Source organism: Pelobates fuscus, chromosome 1 (assembly GCF_036172605.1).
Source record: "Pelobates fuscus isolate aPelFus1 chromosome 1, aPelFus1.pri, whole genome shotgun sequence".
Taxonomy (NCBI): Eukaryota; Metazoa; Chordata; class Amphibia; order Anura; family Pelobatidae; genus Pelobates; species Pelobates fuscus.
In genome coordinates this window covers 43543163-43563420 of record NC_086317.1, presented here as the reverse complement: position 1 = coordinate 43563420, position 20258 = coordinate 43543163, and the positions used below count along the sequence as shown (strand labels likewise).

General features: G+C 39.4%; 1 protein-coding gene across 1 annotated transcript in view; it reads left to right on the top strand.

Moving 5' to 3' along the window:
- Positions 1-19068, top strand: part of JAM2 (junctional adhesion molecule 2) — an 88135-nt gene extending 69067 nt beyond the window's left edge. Inside the window, exons 5-10 of the mRNA XM_063448314.1 lie at positions 4793-4992; positions 6955-7057; positions 8283-8390; positions 15232-15247; positions 17043-17067; positions 17729-19068. Coding sequence (XP_063304384.1) covers positions 4793-4992; positions 6955-7057; positions 8283-8390; positions 15232-15247; positions 17043-17067; positions 17729-17761 — 485 coding nt within the window. The 3' untranslated portion in view covers positions 17762-19068. The remainder of the gene's footprint in view (positions 1-4792; positions 4993-6954; positions 7058-8282; positions 8391-15231; positions 15248-17042; positions 17068-17728) is intronic.
- The last annotated feature ends 1190 nt before the right edge of the window (positions 19069-20258 follow it).

Genomic DNA, 20258 nt, shown 5'->3' with positions numbered 1-20258 from the left:
GTTGCAGATCAGACGTGCACAACGGTCAGGAGTAATTATTGACCATTCCTCTTTACAGAACTGTTTCAGTTCAGCAATATTCTTGGGATGTCTGGTGTGAATCGCTTTCTTGAGGTCATGCCACAGCATCTCAATCGGGTTGAGGTCAGGACTCTGACTGGGCCACTTCAGAAGGTGTATTTTCTTCTGTTTAAGCCATTCTGTTGTTGTTTTACTTCTATGCTTTGGGTCATTGTCCTGTTGAAACACCTATCTTCTGTTGAGTTTCAGCTGGTAGACAGATGGCCTTAGGTTCTCCAGCAAAATGTCTTGATAAACTTGGGAATTCATTTTTACTTCGATGATAGCAATCCGTCCAGGCCCTGCCGCAGCAAAGCAGCCCCAAACCATGATGCCCCCACCACGATACTTCACAGTTGGGATGAAGTTTTGATGTTGGTGTGCTGTGCCTCTTTTTCGCCACACATAGTGTTGTGTGTTTCTTCCAAACAACTCAACTTTGGTTTCATCTGTCCACAGAATATTTTGCCAGTACTGCTGTGGAACATCCAGGTACTCTTGTGCAAACTGTAAACGTGCAGCAATGTTTTGTTTGGACAGCAGTGGCTTCCTCTGTGGTATCCTCCCATGAAATCCATTCTTGTTTAGTGTTTTACGTATTGTAGATTCTCTAACAGGGATGTTAGCATTTGCCAGTGACTTTTGTAAGTCTTTTGCTGACACTCTAGGATTCTTCTTCACCTCATTGAGCAGTCTGCGCTGTGCTCTTGCAGTTATCTTTACAGGACGGCCACTCCTAGGGAGAGTAGCAGCAGTGCTGAACTTTCTCCATTTATAGACAATTTGTCTTACCGTGGACTGATGAACAGCAAGGCTTTTGGAGATACTTTTATAACCCTTTCCAGCTTCATGCAAGTCAACAATTCTTAATTGTAGGTCTTCTGAGAGTTCTTTTGTGCGAGGCATCATTCACATCAGGCAATGCTTCTTGTGAAAAGCAAACCCAGAACTGGTGTGTGTGTGTTTATAGGGCAGGGTAGCTGTAACCAACACCTACAATCTCATCTCATTGATTGGACTCCAGTTGGCTGACATCTCACTCCAATTAGCTCTTGGAGATGTCATTAGTCTAGGGGTTCACACACTTTTTCCACCTGCACTGTGAATGTTTACATGGTGTGTTCAATAAAAACATGGCAACATCTCATTCTTTGTGTGTTATTAGTTTAAGCAGACTGTGATTGTCTATTGTTGTGACTTAGATGATGATCAGATCACATTTTATGACCAATTTGTGCAGAAATCCATATCATTCCAAAGGGTTCACATACTTTTTCATGCAACTGTAAGTAAAAAGCTTCTCAACCAGTAAGCAGCAGAGAGCACTGCAAAATGGATTTACAGCTTAATTTAATAGTTCTGGAGTATACAGCCTATCCCTGCAGGCTTTTTCAGAGAAAATGCAGTGTTTACAATGCTCTCTAGGGACACCTCCAGTGGCAGTCACTCAGTCTCACAACGTGCAGCACTGACATTTAACGTCAGCCAGCTCTGCATGGAGACGCTGAGCTTTCCTTTTTGAGGGGATGCTGATTGGCCAGCGCAACGTTTGGCTTTGCATCCCGCCCAAAATCGTTGGCTGAGATCATCAGAATTAATGATCTCAGCCAATCCAATGTTTTTCTATGGGAAAACATTGGATTGGCTGAGATTACCAATTCTTATGGTGGCAAGGCTAGAGCTGGAATAAAGGTGAGTTTTTACTCTGTGTAAGGGGGGCAGAGATTTTCCAGGAGTGTAAAGTGCATTTTTAACATAAAAGGGTCAGGAATACACGTTTCTATTCCTGATCCTATAGTGTTCCATTAACTCCTCTGCATGCCATTCGGCACACTTCCGGGATTGTATTCACCTTCAAATTTTAGTGGAGCTCCGATATTCTGCTGCTTGCTGGTTGAGAAGCTTTTTACTTACTTACATCCTGTTTTTACTGTTTGATAGGGATCCTTTAACCCATGCTGTTTTACTTAAAGGACCACTCTAGTGCCAGGAAAACATACTCGTTTTCCTGGCACTAGAGTACCCTGAGGGTGCCCCCACCCTCAGGGACCCCCTCCCGCCGGGCTCTGGAGAGAGGAAGGGGTTAAACTTACCTCTTTTTCCAGCGCCGGGCGGGGAGCTTTCCTCCTCCTCTCCATCTTGATCGCGACGTCATCGGCTGAATGCGCATGCGCGGCAGGAGCCGCGCTCGCATTCAGCCGGTCGCATAGGAAAGCATTTACAATGCTTTCCTATGGACGCTTGCGTGCTCTCACTGTGATTTTCACAGTGAGAAGCACGCAAGCGCCTCTAGCGGCTGTCAATGAGACAGCCACTAGAGGATTTGGAGGCTGGATTAACCCTCATTATAAACATAGCAGTTTCTCTGAAACTGCTATGTTTATAAAAAAAAGGGTTAATCCTAGAGGTACCTGGCACCCAGACCACTTCATTAAGCTGAAGTCGTCTGGGTGCCTAGAGTGGTCCTTTAAGCTCAGGAAAATGTTAGTCTACAATTTGCTGAAGTGAATACATTCCAAATATTCCTTTATACAGACATATTGCGCAATATAATATTTTTTTGTTTGTGTCTTTCAGCCTGTGTTGCATGTTTTTTAGACTGTAAGCTCGTTTGAGCAGGGTCCTCACCTACCTATTGTTCCTGTGTCACTGTGTAATAGTCTCATTTATTGTAAATCCCCCCCCTTCCCTTTCATAATATTGTAAAGCGCTGCAGAATTAGTTGGCGCTATATAAATACCAATAATAATAAGAATAAGAATAAGAATAATATACTGCATTATATTTGCATTTTTCACCTTGTTTTATGTGGGCACTTCTTTAATACATGTCTCTTAAATTGAATAAGGACAGTAAAAAGAGTCTTTATTTGTTTACTGAAAGTTAAGTTGGTAGACAAAGAATAAAAATGGTTCATTATGCCCCAGAATTGCAAGCTATCAAGTTGTGAATTAATTCGACATCGGCACACAATGTTGAAAGTCACTTTGATTTCCCAGTGTAAAGAACATTGTGTTCCGAACCGTTTAAGTATCTTTAAACTGCATTGGACCCTGGTATCTTCCTGTGTGGATTAGGGACTGACGCGAGCTTTAGAGAAAGGGAAGCAAGGCAGCCAAGTATTAGTAAGGCTGCCTTAAAATCACTTTTTTGTTTCCACACCCTAGACATGTGATGGTGCGTAGTCCTGGAATGGTAAGATTGGTTTCCATGGCAACTTGGATGTTTAACCCCTTAAGGACCAAACTTCTGGAATAAAAGGGAATCATGACATGTCACACATGTCATGTGTCCTTAAGGGGTTAAATATGCCTGTACTAGATGTTATGTGAACACAGACTTTTTGTGGTCTTCGTTGCTGTTTTTTTGTTGCATTATAAGTGGACTTAGAGTGTAGAATCTACGTATACTACACAGGGCTGTGGAATATGTTGCAAGTGTGTAATTATTAAAAAATAATAAATATGAAAAAGCAATGTTTACCCAGTGACTAAGCAAAGCTAATGAGATTTAAGAACCTTTATATATTATAGATTTTTTTTTACTTAAGTCCCCTTTCTTTCCTCTGTGAAAGGTCTTCCATATGTATCCAGCTAACTCTGCTGTTTTAAGACTACATTACCCATAAATCTTTGTCAGCTGTCGATCCACAAAAAATGATGTACTTTTAATAATTTCAGTACCACGATTGAATATCTATGATAAATATGTACCAATGTTCTGAGTTTGGGTCCGAATTGCACAGCAAATTCACGATTCACTTTAACCTGGCCTGATCACTAATTCATTGGCCCAAATTAATTCTTGAGATCAAAGGAACTCAGGTAGTACTAAGTCTGAATTGAACTGCGTTCTTACAAAAGGATGCTTTTTGTAAACATTTATTTTCCCCAAATTGAGTCAGAGTGAATACTCCCGGTGATAACTGTTGACTCATGGTTTAGTGAATAAATCCTAGAGAGGACGATTAGTGAAAGCCTGAAACAGCCTCCTAGATCTGAACTGGAAAAATCCAATTTCAGAACTTAAGGAATGTCAACTACACACATATGTATTGGGAAATAGGACTGTGATAAAAGAAAACGTTCAAGTAATATGCTGAGTACAGTAACTAGCCAGCTTGTCTTTTGTTTGTAATTATTGGTGTTATAGATAGATAGCGATTTGGGGGTCAGAGTTCACAATTTGTGGAATGTTCCTTCCAATTGCTCCTCTTTCAGGAATTTGTGTAATAATTGCTCATTCCATTTCCAGCCACACTTTGTGACCTCCCCCATTGAAGTATTTATAAATATAAGTGCGATAACATTGTCTTGTCAGCCGTTTAATGCTGGTCATACGTAATTCTGTTGGCTGCCATTATGAAAAATTCTAAACAATGGTATAGAAATCTGCAAACTGTTGGTTGGCGCTTTTTCTTTTCTTTTCTTTTGTCAATCTTTATTTATGCAGTGCTTTGAGTTACTAACAAGCTTAAGTTGCCACAACAGCATGTTCAAGCTAATGAGAAAATACAGAGTAAACAGTGTTATGGCATTAGTTAACGGCACCATTTTTTAGTTAGTAGTTAGGTACATATTAAGGCATTGAAATCAATCAATGGATGGATAGGTGTATAGATCATTGGGTGGATCATTGGATGGATGGATAGATGATTGGATGTATGGATGGACAGACAAATGAATAGACAGATGGCTATACATTTTAATGATTTGTTTTGTGTTTTCACCAGTTGCTCCTAGTGTACCAGTATGTGATATCCCTAGCACAGCGATGAGCGGCTCTGTAGTGGAATTGAAGTGTCGAGAAAACGAAGGCTACCCAGCTTCAGAATACAAATGGTTTAAGAATGGTGTTCTACTAGACAACCAGGGGCAAAATTCCAAAGCTACAAATGCGACTTACAGAGTGGATAAAGTCTCTGGATCGTTGGTAAGTACGGGGGTATGTTTAGCTTGTGTTTCCATGTTTCCATTACTAGAGAATTTCATCAGGCATAGGTACCCAAATTAAACTATCAAAGAATCCACGAGCTAATCTGGTACAGAGCATGAATGTCAAGTGCCAGATGTGAGATGGGAGAGGCATTCTATGTCCTCTTGGCATGCTAAACATCGAGCGTTTCTTGCTAGCCTTTATCATGTCCATTCTAAACTGCTGATTGAACAGATCAGAGAATTCCACTTATAGTCTGAAGAGTATTTAGGGCATGTGCTATTCAAAAATAACATAGTGCAACATTATATCCAATAAAATAAAATAAAATTTCTAGAAAATGTATGGATACAATTTTATGATGATTCAAGCTATTACCCCTCTGCTTAAAGATGTAGGTGTAGCATATGTGTGCTCAGAGTAAAATCCTTAAAAAAGAACTTTACTTACCTCTACTCCAGCATCAAGACTACCTTGGTGCTGCCAGCCACTCTGCCCCCATCATCCAGTGTTCTTATTGGCGTCCAAGCCAACACACCGCATTAAAAATTGATGTTGGTGTGAAACAAGTGCCATGCATCCAAATGCTTTTCACAGCAAAGCATTGAATTCAGTGATTTCCTATGAGCTTCTGTATCACGTGACTGGGTGTACATGGTGCCCGCAGTGGAAGCGCCCTCTAATGGCTGTCATGAAGACAGCCACTTGAGATGAAATTAACCCCGCAATGTAAACAAACTGCATTGTATTACATTGCAGTATTAAAACTGAAGAATGATTGCATCCAGACCACTTCAATAAGATGAAATGGTCTGGGTGACTATAGGGCTCCGTTAAATGTAGAAATTGACACCAGTCTATTTAGCGATATCCAGAACTGAGTGCCTCCATATTGGCTCCCTTTCAATCATTCTTGTAGGCTCTGCCTTTTCCTTTCATTAAACATAGTATGTTAGTATGTACAGAGAAATTTCAGTTTATTCTCTTACAAAGCAAAATATGTGGCCTGACTGTAGATTGATGTAATTTGCTGAATCTTTAATACATGTTGGTAGGTATACAATGTAAGCATTGGCACAGTATTATAAAGAGGCATTACATGTGTACTGGTAAATACTCGCAGCATTGGCACCGTGCATTACAAAGGTGCTATTAACCATAAGTGTTTAGAGGTTTAATATCAGCACTTTGTGCTGTATATACAGGCAGGATTCGCACTGGGTTATACAAAGGAAGAATTAGAACACTGTTATACACAGCCAGGATTATACATTGTTATACCGTGACTGTATTTACAAAGGCTTTTGCAGTAGAATGTATTACACAGGTTTTACAAAACATTCAATAATTCACTTATGTAATTTACTGCAAAAAGGTTCAGATTATTTAAATTTAATAATAATAAAAAAAAAAGAATAAGGTCTTAAAAATGTACTGTTTTGTACATAAGACTTGAGTCGTTTAGGAACCTCAAACCTTGCAGTAGAAGCAGGCTAACATACAAAGAGTTTATTACCTCTACCCAGAGCCTGGCACTGTGGATCATAGAGATACTAGTTGGAAGGTAAAAACAGCATAATTGCCATCTACCTTGATTTGATTGCAAACATGGGTAATAACTAAACAAAAAATGATAAAAAATAGCAATTATGAAAATGGGTGATGCAATATTTACTCACAGATCAATATTTTAGAGATGTGAGAGAGTCTCTGCTTGACACTGTGTTATATATAGATATTTGTATGTATACATGTGTATATATATAACCTGGAATTTAATTTTGTTTGACTACCTTATGGCCCCAGTGTCCATAAATGTCAATAAATTGCTTCTACCACTGACTACAGATCAGTATGATCACAGCAGATTTAATTAACATCGGGCTCTATTGATTCATAAAGATTTATACTATCTTGCTTGCAGTCCATGTATGTAACTATGTATCTCGTTTCAACCAGCATTTCAATGTAGTGGCCAAAGCAGACACAGGCGAGTATTACTGTGAAGCCTACAACACTATTGGAGTGGCTCAGAAATGCTCTGCTAAAAAGATGCAAGTGGGTGAGTAATCAGAGTGGCTCAATTAAACGGCACTTTATAGTGAGCCGGTGGGTGGTGTTGTGTCTATCAGTGTGTCGCACAACAGTAACACTTATGTCCTGAATAAAAAGAATATTTGTTATTTGTTATCATTCATTTTGTTTTAATTTGTATTGTATCTTCTGTATAATTGTGGACCCTGTACCTATTCGGCATTTATTGTGTCTCCCCTGTGCCGGTATGATAGCAAACTGCTTACTTTCCAAATTTTGTGGAATAAAATTCCTCTTATACTGAGAAATAAGGATACTGTGTACAGAACAGCTGGGATGCAAGAACTTCTCAGTCCCTGCTCTAGCTTCAGTGAACCAGACTCACCTTATAGTACTAACGTACATCAAAGCGTTACCAAATTTAAAGGGACACACCATCCTTTTAAATGAATGTAGTGTTGGGAAACCATGAGTTCTAGAGTAAGATCATCCACTGTGTTGCAATGTGTTGGGGAAGCCTTTTTAGTGGCTATTTCAGTCTACATAGCTTGTTGTAAAGAGAGGAATGATACATGCTATAGTGCATTGGTTATATAGTTATCGTAGATCTTCGGAACTCATACAATGTAAATTGGGTTGAAAATATTTGGAATCAGTCATATATCCCACTGCTGTCACCTGGTGTAACCTAGGTTTGGTGGCTTGCCACAAGAGCCAGGGGACAACAAACCAGTATGGATTACATCAAGCATGAACAGTGGGACTGCCAGCAGGGTTACATCAATTACTGAATATATGTAAAATGTATTCATTATCAGGCACTGATATGCACATCATTTACAGATGCAACTCTACCCTTTTACCTCCCACACACCCATCCCCCAAAAAAGGATGTGACTCTCCATGTTTTATAAATGGGAATTAGCAGGCCTAGAACCATCAACATCTATATTCACATCCGGTGTGTGTAGTAAGAATGAAAGAAAGTGTATATGCATTTAGTTGTGTAGTATAAAAATGTATTTGACTTGTCCAACATTTACCTAAATAATCACAAAATTCATTTTATAAAGTGTGGGGGTCACCTTATTTTTTCTTATTTTTTGGGGGGGGGAGGGAGGCCGAGGCATGTTAGGAGTTCACTTCTATGCCTGCAGATACAGATACCTCATAATACGTACAAATTATGTATAACTACAATAACTGAAACTACGTGTAACTGGTTATATTTATTTTCACTTTTCTCTATACAGATGACTTAAACATTGCTGGAATTGTTGCTGCAGCGGTTATTGTAGCTCTTGTGATTTTACTTTGCGGATTCGGAGTGTTCTATGCTCACAGGAGAGGATACTGTTCCAGTAAGTGATGTTCTTACACATGTAATGCAGATGTATGTATGACTTCATACTGATGAATAGATGAGCAGCAGGCCATTACTGACTCGTCAAAGCATAGCCATCTTTTATTGGCTGCTGACCACAGCCCACGATTCTCTACAGCTGCACTGCTAAACTCTGGACAAATGGGCCAAAAAGTTAACTCCAACGTATTTTCAGGCTCAGCTCTTGCAAGTGTGGAAGAAAAAATGTCTCACTCTTAACCACCATCCAACATCCAATACCCTTACCCTCCCATTAGGTCTCAAATCTTTACACATCACTCAGTTTGCTAAAATCCTTTACTACACCACGGCCCATTTCAGGTTCACCCACCTCTGTTTCTATGCCATGTATTTGATTGGTTCACCCGATCTCTCCTTGATTTCTGTTTCCACAACCACGCCATTATCTTCTTTGAGTGGATTCGTGTGTAAATATTACTCCAGGGTATTGCAATATACATACATGATTCTTGGTTGGGTCATTCAAACGAGCCACACATTGATGACTGTTAACCTTTGTTTTCATTTAATGTAAATCCACGTTTAGCTTGTATGTGTATAAACAAGCATGAAAACATGTGTGTAGGTCTGTCTCGGATGTGTACGGTATTTGCGGCCTTGAATGCTTTACTGACCTTGCTTTATCTAGAGTGGATGGTTACGCAATGTAACGGACACTGTGTTTGTTTATGTCAGATGACACTCCCTTAAAAAGCATCACTTACGATAATGACTGTAAATAATGGCTGTCAGAACAGTTATCTTTGCACTGCCTGTAACAGATCATGTGCGGAATGTTGCAAGAACATATGCAGTATTCTTTGATGTGTCTCTTTTACTGAACTGCAAACTTTTTGCTCATCTCTTTCACGGACTTATCGATTGAAATGAACAGCCAGGCAGGCACATGTTTCAAAGTTAAAATTAGTTGTGGATACCATTACCCTGAGAATGGGGAGCGGTCAGTAATATTAATAGGCGCAGAAGGTAATATTTCTCCTTGTCTGTCTCTGTACCTGTTAAAGGGACACTCCAGATCCTTGAAGCACTTCAGCTTGCTGAAATGCTTTATGTGTGAAGAGTGGGTCCTCTCCTTTTCATTTTACAAAAAGTGTGGGTTTCAAAAGAAATTGGCACTTTCATAAATTCAACCCCCCAGATCAGACAACAGTCCTGTTACTTCCTGGTAGTTAAGCTCAGTGGAGCTAAACTCAAGAGGCAATGCTCAGATCTTGCGAGAGTGAACTCTAGCCCGTAGTGGGGCTAGAGTTAGCCCACGACTGGACCACCAGGGATGGCAGCAGCACGGTCCCCCCACCTTACAAAAGGTAAGAAGGGAGGGGGTATATTAACTAGATGGCTCCCGCACCCCCACACAATACAATACACACACAGCACACACACACACACACACACACACAAACAGCACCCTCACACTAACAGAACCCCCACACATACAGCACCCTCACACTTACATCACCCTTACACACACACACACACACACACGCACAGCACCCTTACACACACACACACACACACTAACAGCACCCACACACTAACAGCACCCTTACACATATACACACACAGCACACACTAACAGCACCCTCACTCACACACACACAGCACCCTTACACACACACCAACAGCACCCTCACACACACAGTGCCCTTACACACACACACACCACCCTCACAAACACACACACACAGCACCCTTACACTTACACACACTAACAGCAGCTTCACACACACACACACAGCACCCTCACAAACACAGCACTTACACACACACATCGCCCTCACACACACACACACAGTGCCCTCACACACACAGCGCGCACACACACACAGCACCCACACACAGCAGTGTATGTGTGTGTGTATATAAATGTGTGTATATATATATATACATATATATATATATATACATACGCGGCGTGTGTGTATGTGCTTTAGGGTGCACACCCTTATGCAATAGGCTGCGCATGTCTATGCCTATTTTATTACATAAGACATTGATAGTTGACTGAAAATAACTGGCACTCATGTCCAAGACATCTAAATTCACTACAGCTGGTATTGTCTTGACTCTCCGATGTACTCAGCTCAGGCAGACTGAATGTTAAAGGTGTTCTTGACTAGGGCAGAGATTTAATTTTTTTAAATGGCATGGCTCTTTGCTAAATTGGGAATTGTCAAGAATTCCAACTGAATTTTAAGATTTAGGCAAAAATAGCTGAGTTGTGAAAAAATAGCTGTCTTTGAGAATATTTCTACTCTAGTTTTGGACTAGAATTTAAATCCTTTAAATTCATATTTTAGTGAATAACCATTTGGGTAGCATTTGGGTGATACCCCAGCTCCCAACTAGTTGTAGAAATAGTAAATCATAGTTAAAATCCCTGCTAACTACACATGACCATAAATATGGATATACTTTAAAGGAACACTACAGTCACCAAATCAACCTTAGCTTAATGAAGCAGTTTTGGTGTATGGATCATGCCTCTGAAGTTTCACTACTCAATTTTCTGCCATTTCAAAGTTAAATCACTTTTGTTTCTGCCCATGCAGCCATAGCCACACCTCCCTGGCTGTGACTCACACAGCCTGGATGAAAAAAAATGGTTTTACTTTCAAGATGTAAACTTACTTTGAAAGTTTTTATCTCTTGCTCACTTAATTAAACTTTAATCACACACAGGAGGTTCTTGCAGGGTTTAGCAAGCTATTAACAGTGCAGTGGATAAGAAATTTAAATTAAACATAATTTGCCATAAAGGAAGTATAAACATTAGATGACTCTTTACAGGAAGTGTTTATGAAGGCTGTGGAAGTCACATGCAGGGAGGTGTGACTATAGTGCATAATCAAAGTGATTTAACTTCTAAACTGCACAGAATTGAGTAGTGAGACTGCAGGTGCATGATATATACACCAAAATAGCTTCATTAGGCTAAATTTGTTTTGGTGACTATAGTGTCCCTTTAATTTCAAAGTTCTGTTTTCCAATTTACAAACACTTCCATATCTTTTTTGTGAGTTGCTGTATAACATATATGTGATGTATTGCTAAAGGATTAGTGCCACATACATCTCAGGGTTAAACTAAAACTTCCTAAATATGAATTAGAAGCTGAGCCCAATGACTTACTGTACTGACAAGAAACCGAATCAAAAGATAGTTTTTTTTTTATCTATATGTAAATAATAGATGTCACAATATAGAAATCAACCATCTTGCAAACATCTCTAAAAAGTCTGCTGGTGTCACTGCTGATGTAGCGTTTATTGCAAATTGTATCATTTTTAAATTAGTATCCTCACATGACTTTTTTTGGAAAAACAAGAAGGCGGCTACATATAGCTTTATTTTGGTGACTTTAAAAACATTTTTTTTTACTGCAAACATCAAAAAAGTAACGCCATATAATATTGCATTGTTTTGTAGCCAATTATAGTATTTTGTTAAAAACAAATAAAGGTTAGAGGACAAGGCACTATATTATTGGGCAGTGGGGCAATCTGCAAGCAGATGCTTGTTTTATCAATCCATTGTCCAATCACAATAATAAACTAATTTGCAAAGAAAGAGCTGATATGAATGGGCCATTTACTAGTAGTGCAGTTTTCCATAAATAACAAGGGAACGCCCAGAGACACTGATCTGGTGCCAAATTGTACACAAAGGCAGGAAAGCAGGGTCTAACCGTACTGTCAGCAGTCAATGGGAATTAGTGGTGTTTATTGTGGGGATGCAGAGGCTGAAGGAAATAACTGTACACAGAAACAGCAGGTAACAGCCAGACAACACAGGCAGGCCTTCGATTTCATCCCTCCATCAGGGTAAGCTACCATGTCTTGCAGCAGAAGGAGGTTATTTTCACAAAATGAGAATTGTGGCAAATAGCAGCTAAGCTACAAAATATAGGTCACAACAGTCAAGAAAAAAAAAATACAACTCGACGTTTTCCAGCTCAGTTATTCTGTCCTAAATTTACATTGTCACTTGTCAATTCTCATACACATTGCGTATTTGCGTTTTTTGAATTTCTGCGGATGTCTGTGGTACGGGCATACACACTAATCGGGTAAAAGCCGAATACCAAAATCCCGGACTATCCAGGAGTATTTGGTCGGCAGAATAAAGACATTTTTCTCAAGATTTATAATGTCTAGATTTTGCAACACTGTGTCCGAATTACCTTGAATATTGTCTGAATGCAAATGAATGGATGCAATTTGGATCTAAACGCAGATTATCCAGATTATTTGCTGACCGGCATTACTAGCAAGGTGTGGGAAAATAGTTTTAAAAGCTACGTGATGCAGTGATCTATAAATGGGGTGACTGGGCAGCTTCTGTTCGTCAGCCTCCATGCTAAAAAGTAAATAAATAAAGGCAATTTGACCGCCGTGTGCTGATTTGGTTGAAGTAACCAAATTAGAACCAGTTTGGCTATTATTAAACATGTTAATTTGATTTTTTTAACCAAATGTTGTCCATCCAGAACATATTTGGAGTTTAGCGAATATTCATGTAAATAATTTTTGCCTGTTGGGGAGAAAGTTATCATAACAGTAACATACACAGGGTTATCCACTAAAGTGAGACTTGTCACGAATTCAAAGTGAATTAAAGTGATTGGAAAATTAAGGCCAACCTAGCTGAACTGGAATTCACCAAGTCAGCCGTGCAGCTACTTTGGTCTTTATTAAGAAATTCACTTTGAATTCTGTCTATTCTCACTTTAGCGAATAATCCTAACAGTTACATTTCTGAATAAAACTGTAAAAGCTTCCTTAATGCATTCTCGAGCATATAAAAGGAGAAATGCAGAAAAACTCCCAATCCCAGAAGATGCCTAGCTAAGAGTTCTTACTTGAGGTGTGTCTTACAGGCTGGAGTTATAAATAATCATTCACGCACAGAGTGTGTAATCCTAAATTCACAATTATGACTTTTACATTGTACTTGTTAAATTTCCTTTGCACTATACCAACCAAAAATCTATATAATACTATTTCCTTGATATCAACTGTGTAGTTGTATGTGAAATTAAAGTAAACTATAGGCACCCAGACCACTTTAGATTTTCCCCCTAACCTTGCTATGTTAATTAATGCAGTTTATGAGAATCTGCAATAATTAAATTGTAGGACAAAGACTGCCTCTAGTGGCTATCAGGCAGACTCTAGAGGTACTTCCTTCTTGCTAGGCGACTTTGAGTCTTGGAACTGACGTTGGACGTCCCCATGCTCTGCATGAGGGCATCCAGCATCAATTAAATCCCCATAGGAAGCATTGCAGCAATGGTTTCCAATGGGGAGGGCCCAATGTGCTCCCAGTGCTTGCCGCGCATTAGCCCCCTGTCAGATGACATCAGAGGAGGTGGGGCATTGACCAGCGCCAATGGACTTTGGCACTGAAATCGGTTAAGTGAGTAAAGGATTTTTTAACCATTAAGCTACTGGCGGTGGGGCAGAGGGAACTATAATGTAAGAAATACAACTTTGTATTCCTTACACCATAGAATTCATTTTAAAGGAACACACCAAGCACAATAACCAATAAACAACTCACTATTGTGGTTATGGTGCCAAGAATGCTCCGGTATCCCCCACTCCCATTATAAGGACTTCTCACCTGGGGTCCACCAAGCGCTGCTCTGTCACTCAAGCGCCGTGGCTCCTGGTAAGAACTCAAACCGTTCAAAAACTATAATAACAATAACAAGAAAGTCCCACCAGAGAAAAATAGTCACCATAAACAATCTATTTCAAAGAGATTGTTTCTGGATTTCTAGATTTGCCGAACTTTTTACCCCAAACATTCTAGCAATGAACTCAGGACAGTTCTGCCCTTAAAGAATGCACTATAAGAGGATATATGGTGAACGAGTTATCCTAAGACGGCACAGCCTCTAGTGAGTACACTAAAAGAAGGTAGACTGCAATCAAGCTAACTCAGGACACCTCACCCCTTAGTGAGTGCACTGTATGAGGGTTGATGGTGATCAAGTTAACTCAGTCCTTAGTGAATGCATTTGAAGAGGCTAGATTGGAAGCCTCAGGACAGCTCAAATCTTAGTGAGTGCACTATAAGAGGGTGATAAAGTTAACCCAGGCTAGTTCATCCCTTAATGCAAGAGTAGGCAATCCAGCACCCCAGATATTGTGGACTACATCTCCTATAATGCTCTTACAGCCATAATACTAGCAAAGCATCAGGGGAGATGTAGTCCAAAACATCAAGAGTGCCAAAGGTTGCCTACCCCTGCCTGGTGGTAGTTCAGTCTTTCATAAGAACATATCTCCCAGCGTCAGTGTCCCATGAACACCGGTGGGCGTGTGAAAGGGGGAAGGCCAGTGACGTAGCCTGGAATAATAAAGGGTCTGCCTAACGGATCCCTATTTTGGGCCCAAATTTCTATGTCCATCTTTTCTATCCTAATGTCCCCTTTTTTCTAGGAGCTCCATATTGTTGGTGTGTATAACAGAGCTCCACAGCAATAATACTCACATTAATGTCTCTTTAAATTACAATAACTGTGTTTAAAACTCAGTCTGTGTAAATAAGACACATTGTTCTTGTTCCAATTGCATTTCAATTACATGAAATATTATTGAGTAACCTAAAATTTCTCAGAGCAGCGCCGCCCCTGGCCACACGACCACTCACTCACCTAAAGTGAGGGTCCCTCTTTGTCCATTTGCAATGTTATTTAGTATGTTGGTTGTGTTGTTGTTGATTAATTGTCATGACAGCTGCTTTAATCTCTGTTAATTATTGTTTCTGTTTGTTCTTTTCCTTTCTAGGGAGGAAACCCTCAGAGTAAGTACCTTTTTATGTTTCATATACTCTGTAATCAGAAAGCTGCTGGGGCATAGCACATCTCTTTATTTCTACAAAAGGAAACATCTTGCCAGTTTTCAGTCATTCATGAAGTGATTTGGAAATTCAGCCATCTATGTAATTAAAATAAAAGAAAAATATATTTCTGAAATGGCTTTCAGGCTTTGTAGAACTGTCGGTATCAGCAGGAGAGGCGTGGAATGCATTTTATTCAATGTCCTTTCTGTCACTAATATTGTAGCTGTGAAGGATAACGTGCACATAGGAACTAGTTTGTGGGTAATAAAACTATGCATCCTGTTAGCATGGAGAAGCCCTCTTTGTATATTATAAACATAAATCCATATTTGGTGGGGTTTATTTGCAGTGGAGAAAATGGGATTGTGGGTAACTAACGGTTCTTTGTCTAAACATGTGTCACCTTGCTGTATATTAACTCTGATATTGTACATTACACCCTACCATCAATGGGCCACTATGCCAATTATGCCTATAATCCAACCACAGTCCTGTGTCACTTGGAAACCCAGTATGGATTAAATTACATCATTTAAAAACGTACATACTGGAGCTATCACAAAGGGGGTCACATTAATCTCTGTATAGATTGCTGCCTTATTATATAGCAAATATGACAATTATGCCATATGACCTCCTTGACTAAACTATACTGCCAAAATTAGCACTGACCCCATTCTGCTAGGGCTGGCTGACAGCTAATAATCACACACCCCTCCACCACCCATTGACCTTCATAACCCTCCACCCAACACTCCAATAAATATTATCTTCCCTGATTTGTCTCTCTTCTCTTTCATACCACTCACACTATCTTCAACTATTTCCTCCCTATATCACTCTCACCTCTTCATCGGGCCTGAGCTTGAGAGTTGGTCCTCTTTCGGTTTGAGAAGCTAATTTTACCTTATGGTTCTCTGTATGTGATTTTATGACAGATTTCTCACTTTACACTGACGTAGACAATTGTCATCACCTCAATCCTCAATTTAAGTCCCGTTGTACCCATATGACTGTCTCACATTGAAACTAAATGTAAATCTTAAGCAAATACTAACAAAAAAAACCTCTTATATTCCCACAAGCCCCTATGATGGCATTTAAGTGTCATCTTGGGGGGCAAAAAATTGAAAACCCTGTAAAATATACAATGTTCAAAACAAAATCCTATTATCCCAACACTTTTGAAAAGTTCCATTCCACCAGTGCCTTTATTTTATTATAATTGTCCACACCCTTTCGTGTATAGGGTGTGGTGATAGGGAGCTATTGTTCCTCTTGATTAATATCAGATTCTAGTGTTAAAAGGCCATACAAAACAAATGTGTAGGACAATAAATAGTTTTCCTTTAATAAACAATCCTCTTGGTTTTGAGAAGGCTTGCTTAGCGTATACGTGCTCTGTAAATATGGGCTCAATACTCCCTCTACTGGCCAAAGCACTAGAAACAAGCATTATACTTTATTATTAGCATCAAGCACAATAAAGAGTAACTAATTACTAGTAAGTTTAATAAGACCCAGTATTCCCAGTTGGAATACATTATATCTAGAACAGAAGTAAATCGTTCTGTTTCATGCTGTAAACGTCCTTTATGTAGTTGTCTAGAAACGGCAGTGTAATTTGCCAGTTTATGTTGTAATAGCAAAGTATTAGTCGATTTCACATGTAGCAATAGTTTTATATAATGGTACAGTTCACCTGCAGCCCTGTATTAACCACTGCTCTGTATCTTTATTTCCCATTTTCCAACAGGAAAGAAATTACAAACAAAGAAAGTGTAAGTACAGTATTCATAATGAATAAATGCCTACACCATCACTCTAGATCTGTATATCTCTCTATTTATGGATTTAATTTAATATGTTGGATAAGCTTTTCAAATGATTTCATATTTACTTAAAGAGAGCATAGATAGTCGTTGGTCTGTAAAGGGTTCACATGGTATAATTCCCATTGAAACCAGTTGAATATATCTCTTGATTGCTCCACTTGTACAACCCCAGAATATTTTAATTAACTGATAAAGTGTATTTGTTATATAGTTAGAATTCCTATCATCCTGAGCCTTCCGTACGCTGTATTTCATCAACAGTAGCAACATACAGTACTCTGTATATGTTTCGTGTTGCACTAAGGAAGGATGTCATATTAATTAATATATGAGAAAACAGGGGGCTGGCTGCATTCACGTGAATATGGATAAGTAGTGTTGACGGTTGACGTTGTGGCAGGCTTATGCAATGTATGATCATATAATGTAACTAAACCCCCATTATTTTTTTTGCCTGGATTAGGTGTTTTTTAAAAAAAAACAAAAAAAAAAAACTAACTAAATCTGTCAGCACTGAAGTTCCTGTTTAGGGGATAATGGAGTGCGCTGGATTTTCTGTTTATATTATTTAATATACTGATGAGTCTTCTAACTTTTATTCTTACAGGACTTCAAACACACAAAGTCGTTCGTCATATGAACAGACATTTTGTAATGGCGGCCATGTTAGCTGCTGACTTCACGTCTTGCGTTCTTGCATTGAAGACACCATTGTGAATATGACAGACTTGGATAAAAATATATATTTTTTACATGACAGAGATAAAGCCAATGAATATGTTCCTTTGTAAAGAGATGTTAATGTTTTACACTGAATCTCTGTGTAAAGTCTGTAAAGGGTCAGGCGTTCTGTTCACCCTTTGCTGCAATACAATGTTTGAAAGACATCAAAGAGTATATACTGGAGTGTCCAGGAACCAATTAAAGCAAGAAGCATGGATCCCAAAGCTGCCGTATACTCCATTTAAGAGCTCCATCAAGTTTCTGTTTATCAATAAAAGGGAAACTCTTGAATAGTCATGTTTACATTTAAACACAACCTTAAACGGCGTTTTATAATTTTGTTTTTCTTTTAGTTCACTTTAGCAGTTTGCATTTACTTCAAAGTTTTTTTCTTTCCTTATTCATAGATTCATGTTTTCAGATGCTTCAAGGTTCGCAGTCCTACGTTTTGCAATCAGTGAATTAAATCAAACTGTAGTCCGACTCTGGAATGCAGTAGATGAATATAAATACAGCCTTGCTTTGGTATGCAGTCGTTTACTTTTTGTGTCTTATTAGAATGGTAGGTTTGAATGTTAGTTTCTGGTGGAAACTCAATAGAATCTGTAAATCTCTGACTGTCATTAAATGACCTAGTAAGAAAATTCCATAAAGAAACACCTTAGTCTGGGGATATATAGGGGGTATTTTTTTTTTTTTAAATGTACCCTTATCAGCCCAGAATTCAGATCAATAAAACCTAAAGTTGGTCACCCTCTATGTTACTTAGTTGTATTTTATTTTGTATATAAAGCAATTAGCTAAACAATGTATCAGGCTGACATAGAGTAGCATGCTGTTCAGTGCATACTAATTTAACCTGTTTTAAAATCAGGATAGAACAGAATAGAATGCAGTATTACTTGATGGAGGCTGCCATTTTGTTGACAGTGTTGGTTCCATTACTGATGACGGACTAGAAAACCCTGGTATATTATAAACCACCATCTGTGGGTTACAAATACAGTCCTGCCCTTCTTTTTGACTAGACGAGTATGGGAAGGGTTACATTTTAACAGAATGGAAGGTATCTAGTTATGGCACTTCAGAAAAAAAAATACATGGTGAAAAATATGAAAAAAATATTGTGCCTTGAATGTGTCATGCTGATAGGATCTCTCTGAAGATTCTTAAGTGGATTTGTTAAGTTCGAGATTTTTGTCTCATTAAATATATGTGAATAAATCTACTATGATTTGTGTCTTTATTTTAATGCAGCGGACTTTTACTTTTAAAAAACCCCATAAATACTACCTGTTAAGAGTGTTAATTTTGTCGACTAACAATTTTGGTCGACTAACATTTTTGAGATTTAGTCGACTAAAACTAGACTAAAACTAAATTCTGATGACTAAAATACGCATAAAAGTAAAAATGTCTCTTTAGTCAAAAGACTATGACAAAAACTAAATTGACATTTCTGGCAAAATTAACACGGCACAGAGGGGCTGTGGAAGGAGCAAAAGAGACAGACCAGAGCTTGGGAGAGAGACACCTAGAGGAGTTTGGAGGGCACAAAGAGACACAGAGGGGCTGGGGAAGGGGCAAAAGAGACAGACCAGAGCTTGGGAGAGAGATACCTAGAGGGGATGGGAGGGCACAAAGAGACACAGAGGGGCTGGGGAAGGAGCAAAAGAGACAGACCAGAGCTTGGGAGAGAGACACCTAGAGGAGTTTGGAGGGCACAAAGAGACACAGAGGGGCTGGGGAAGGGGCAAAAGAGACAGACCAGAGCTTGGGAGAGAGATACCTAGAGGGGATGGGAGGGCACAAAGAGACACAGAGGGGCTGGGGAAGGAGCAAAAGAGACAGACCAGAGCTTGGGAGAGAGACACCTAGAGGAGTTTGGAGGGCACAAAGAGACATAGAGGGGCTGGGGAAGGGGCAAAAGAGACAGACCAGAGCTTGGGAGAGAGATACGTAGAGGAGTTTGGAGGGCACAAAGAGACATAGAGGGGCTGGGGAAGGGGCAAAAGAGACAGACCAGAGCTTGGGAGAGAGATACCTAGAGGGGATGGGAGGGCACAAAGAGACACAGAGGGGCTGGGGAAGGGGCAAAAGAGACAGACCAGAGCTTGGGAGAGAGATACGTAGAGGAGTTTGGAGGGCACAAAGAGACATAGAGGGGCTGGGGAAGGGGCAAAAGAGACAGACCAGAGCTTGGGAGAGAGATACCTAGAGGAGTTTGGAGGGCACAAAGAAGCACAGAGGGGCTGGGGAAGGGGCAAAAGAGACAGATAGAGGCTTTAAATAAACCAATTAGATATTAGCCGTGTCTATTATAATCTACTGGAGATTTAGTCAACTACAACTAAAACAATTCAGATAACGAAAATACGACAAAAACTAAAATGGCTTTTTAGGCAAAGACTGTG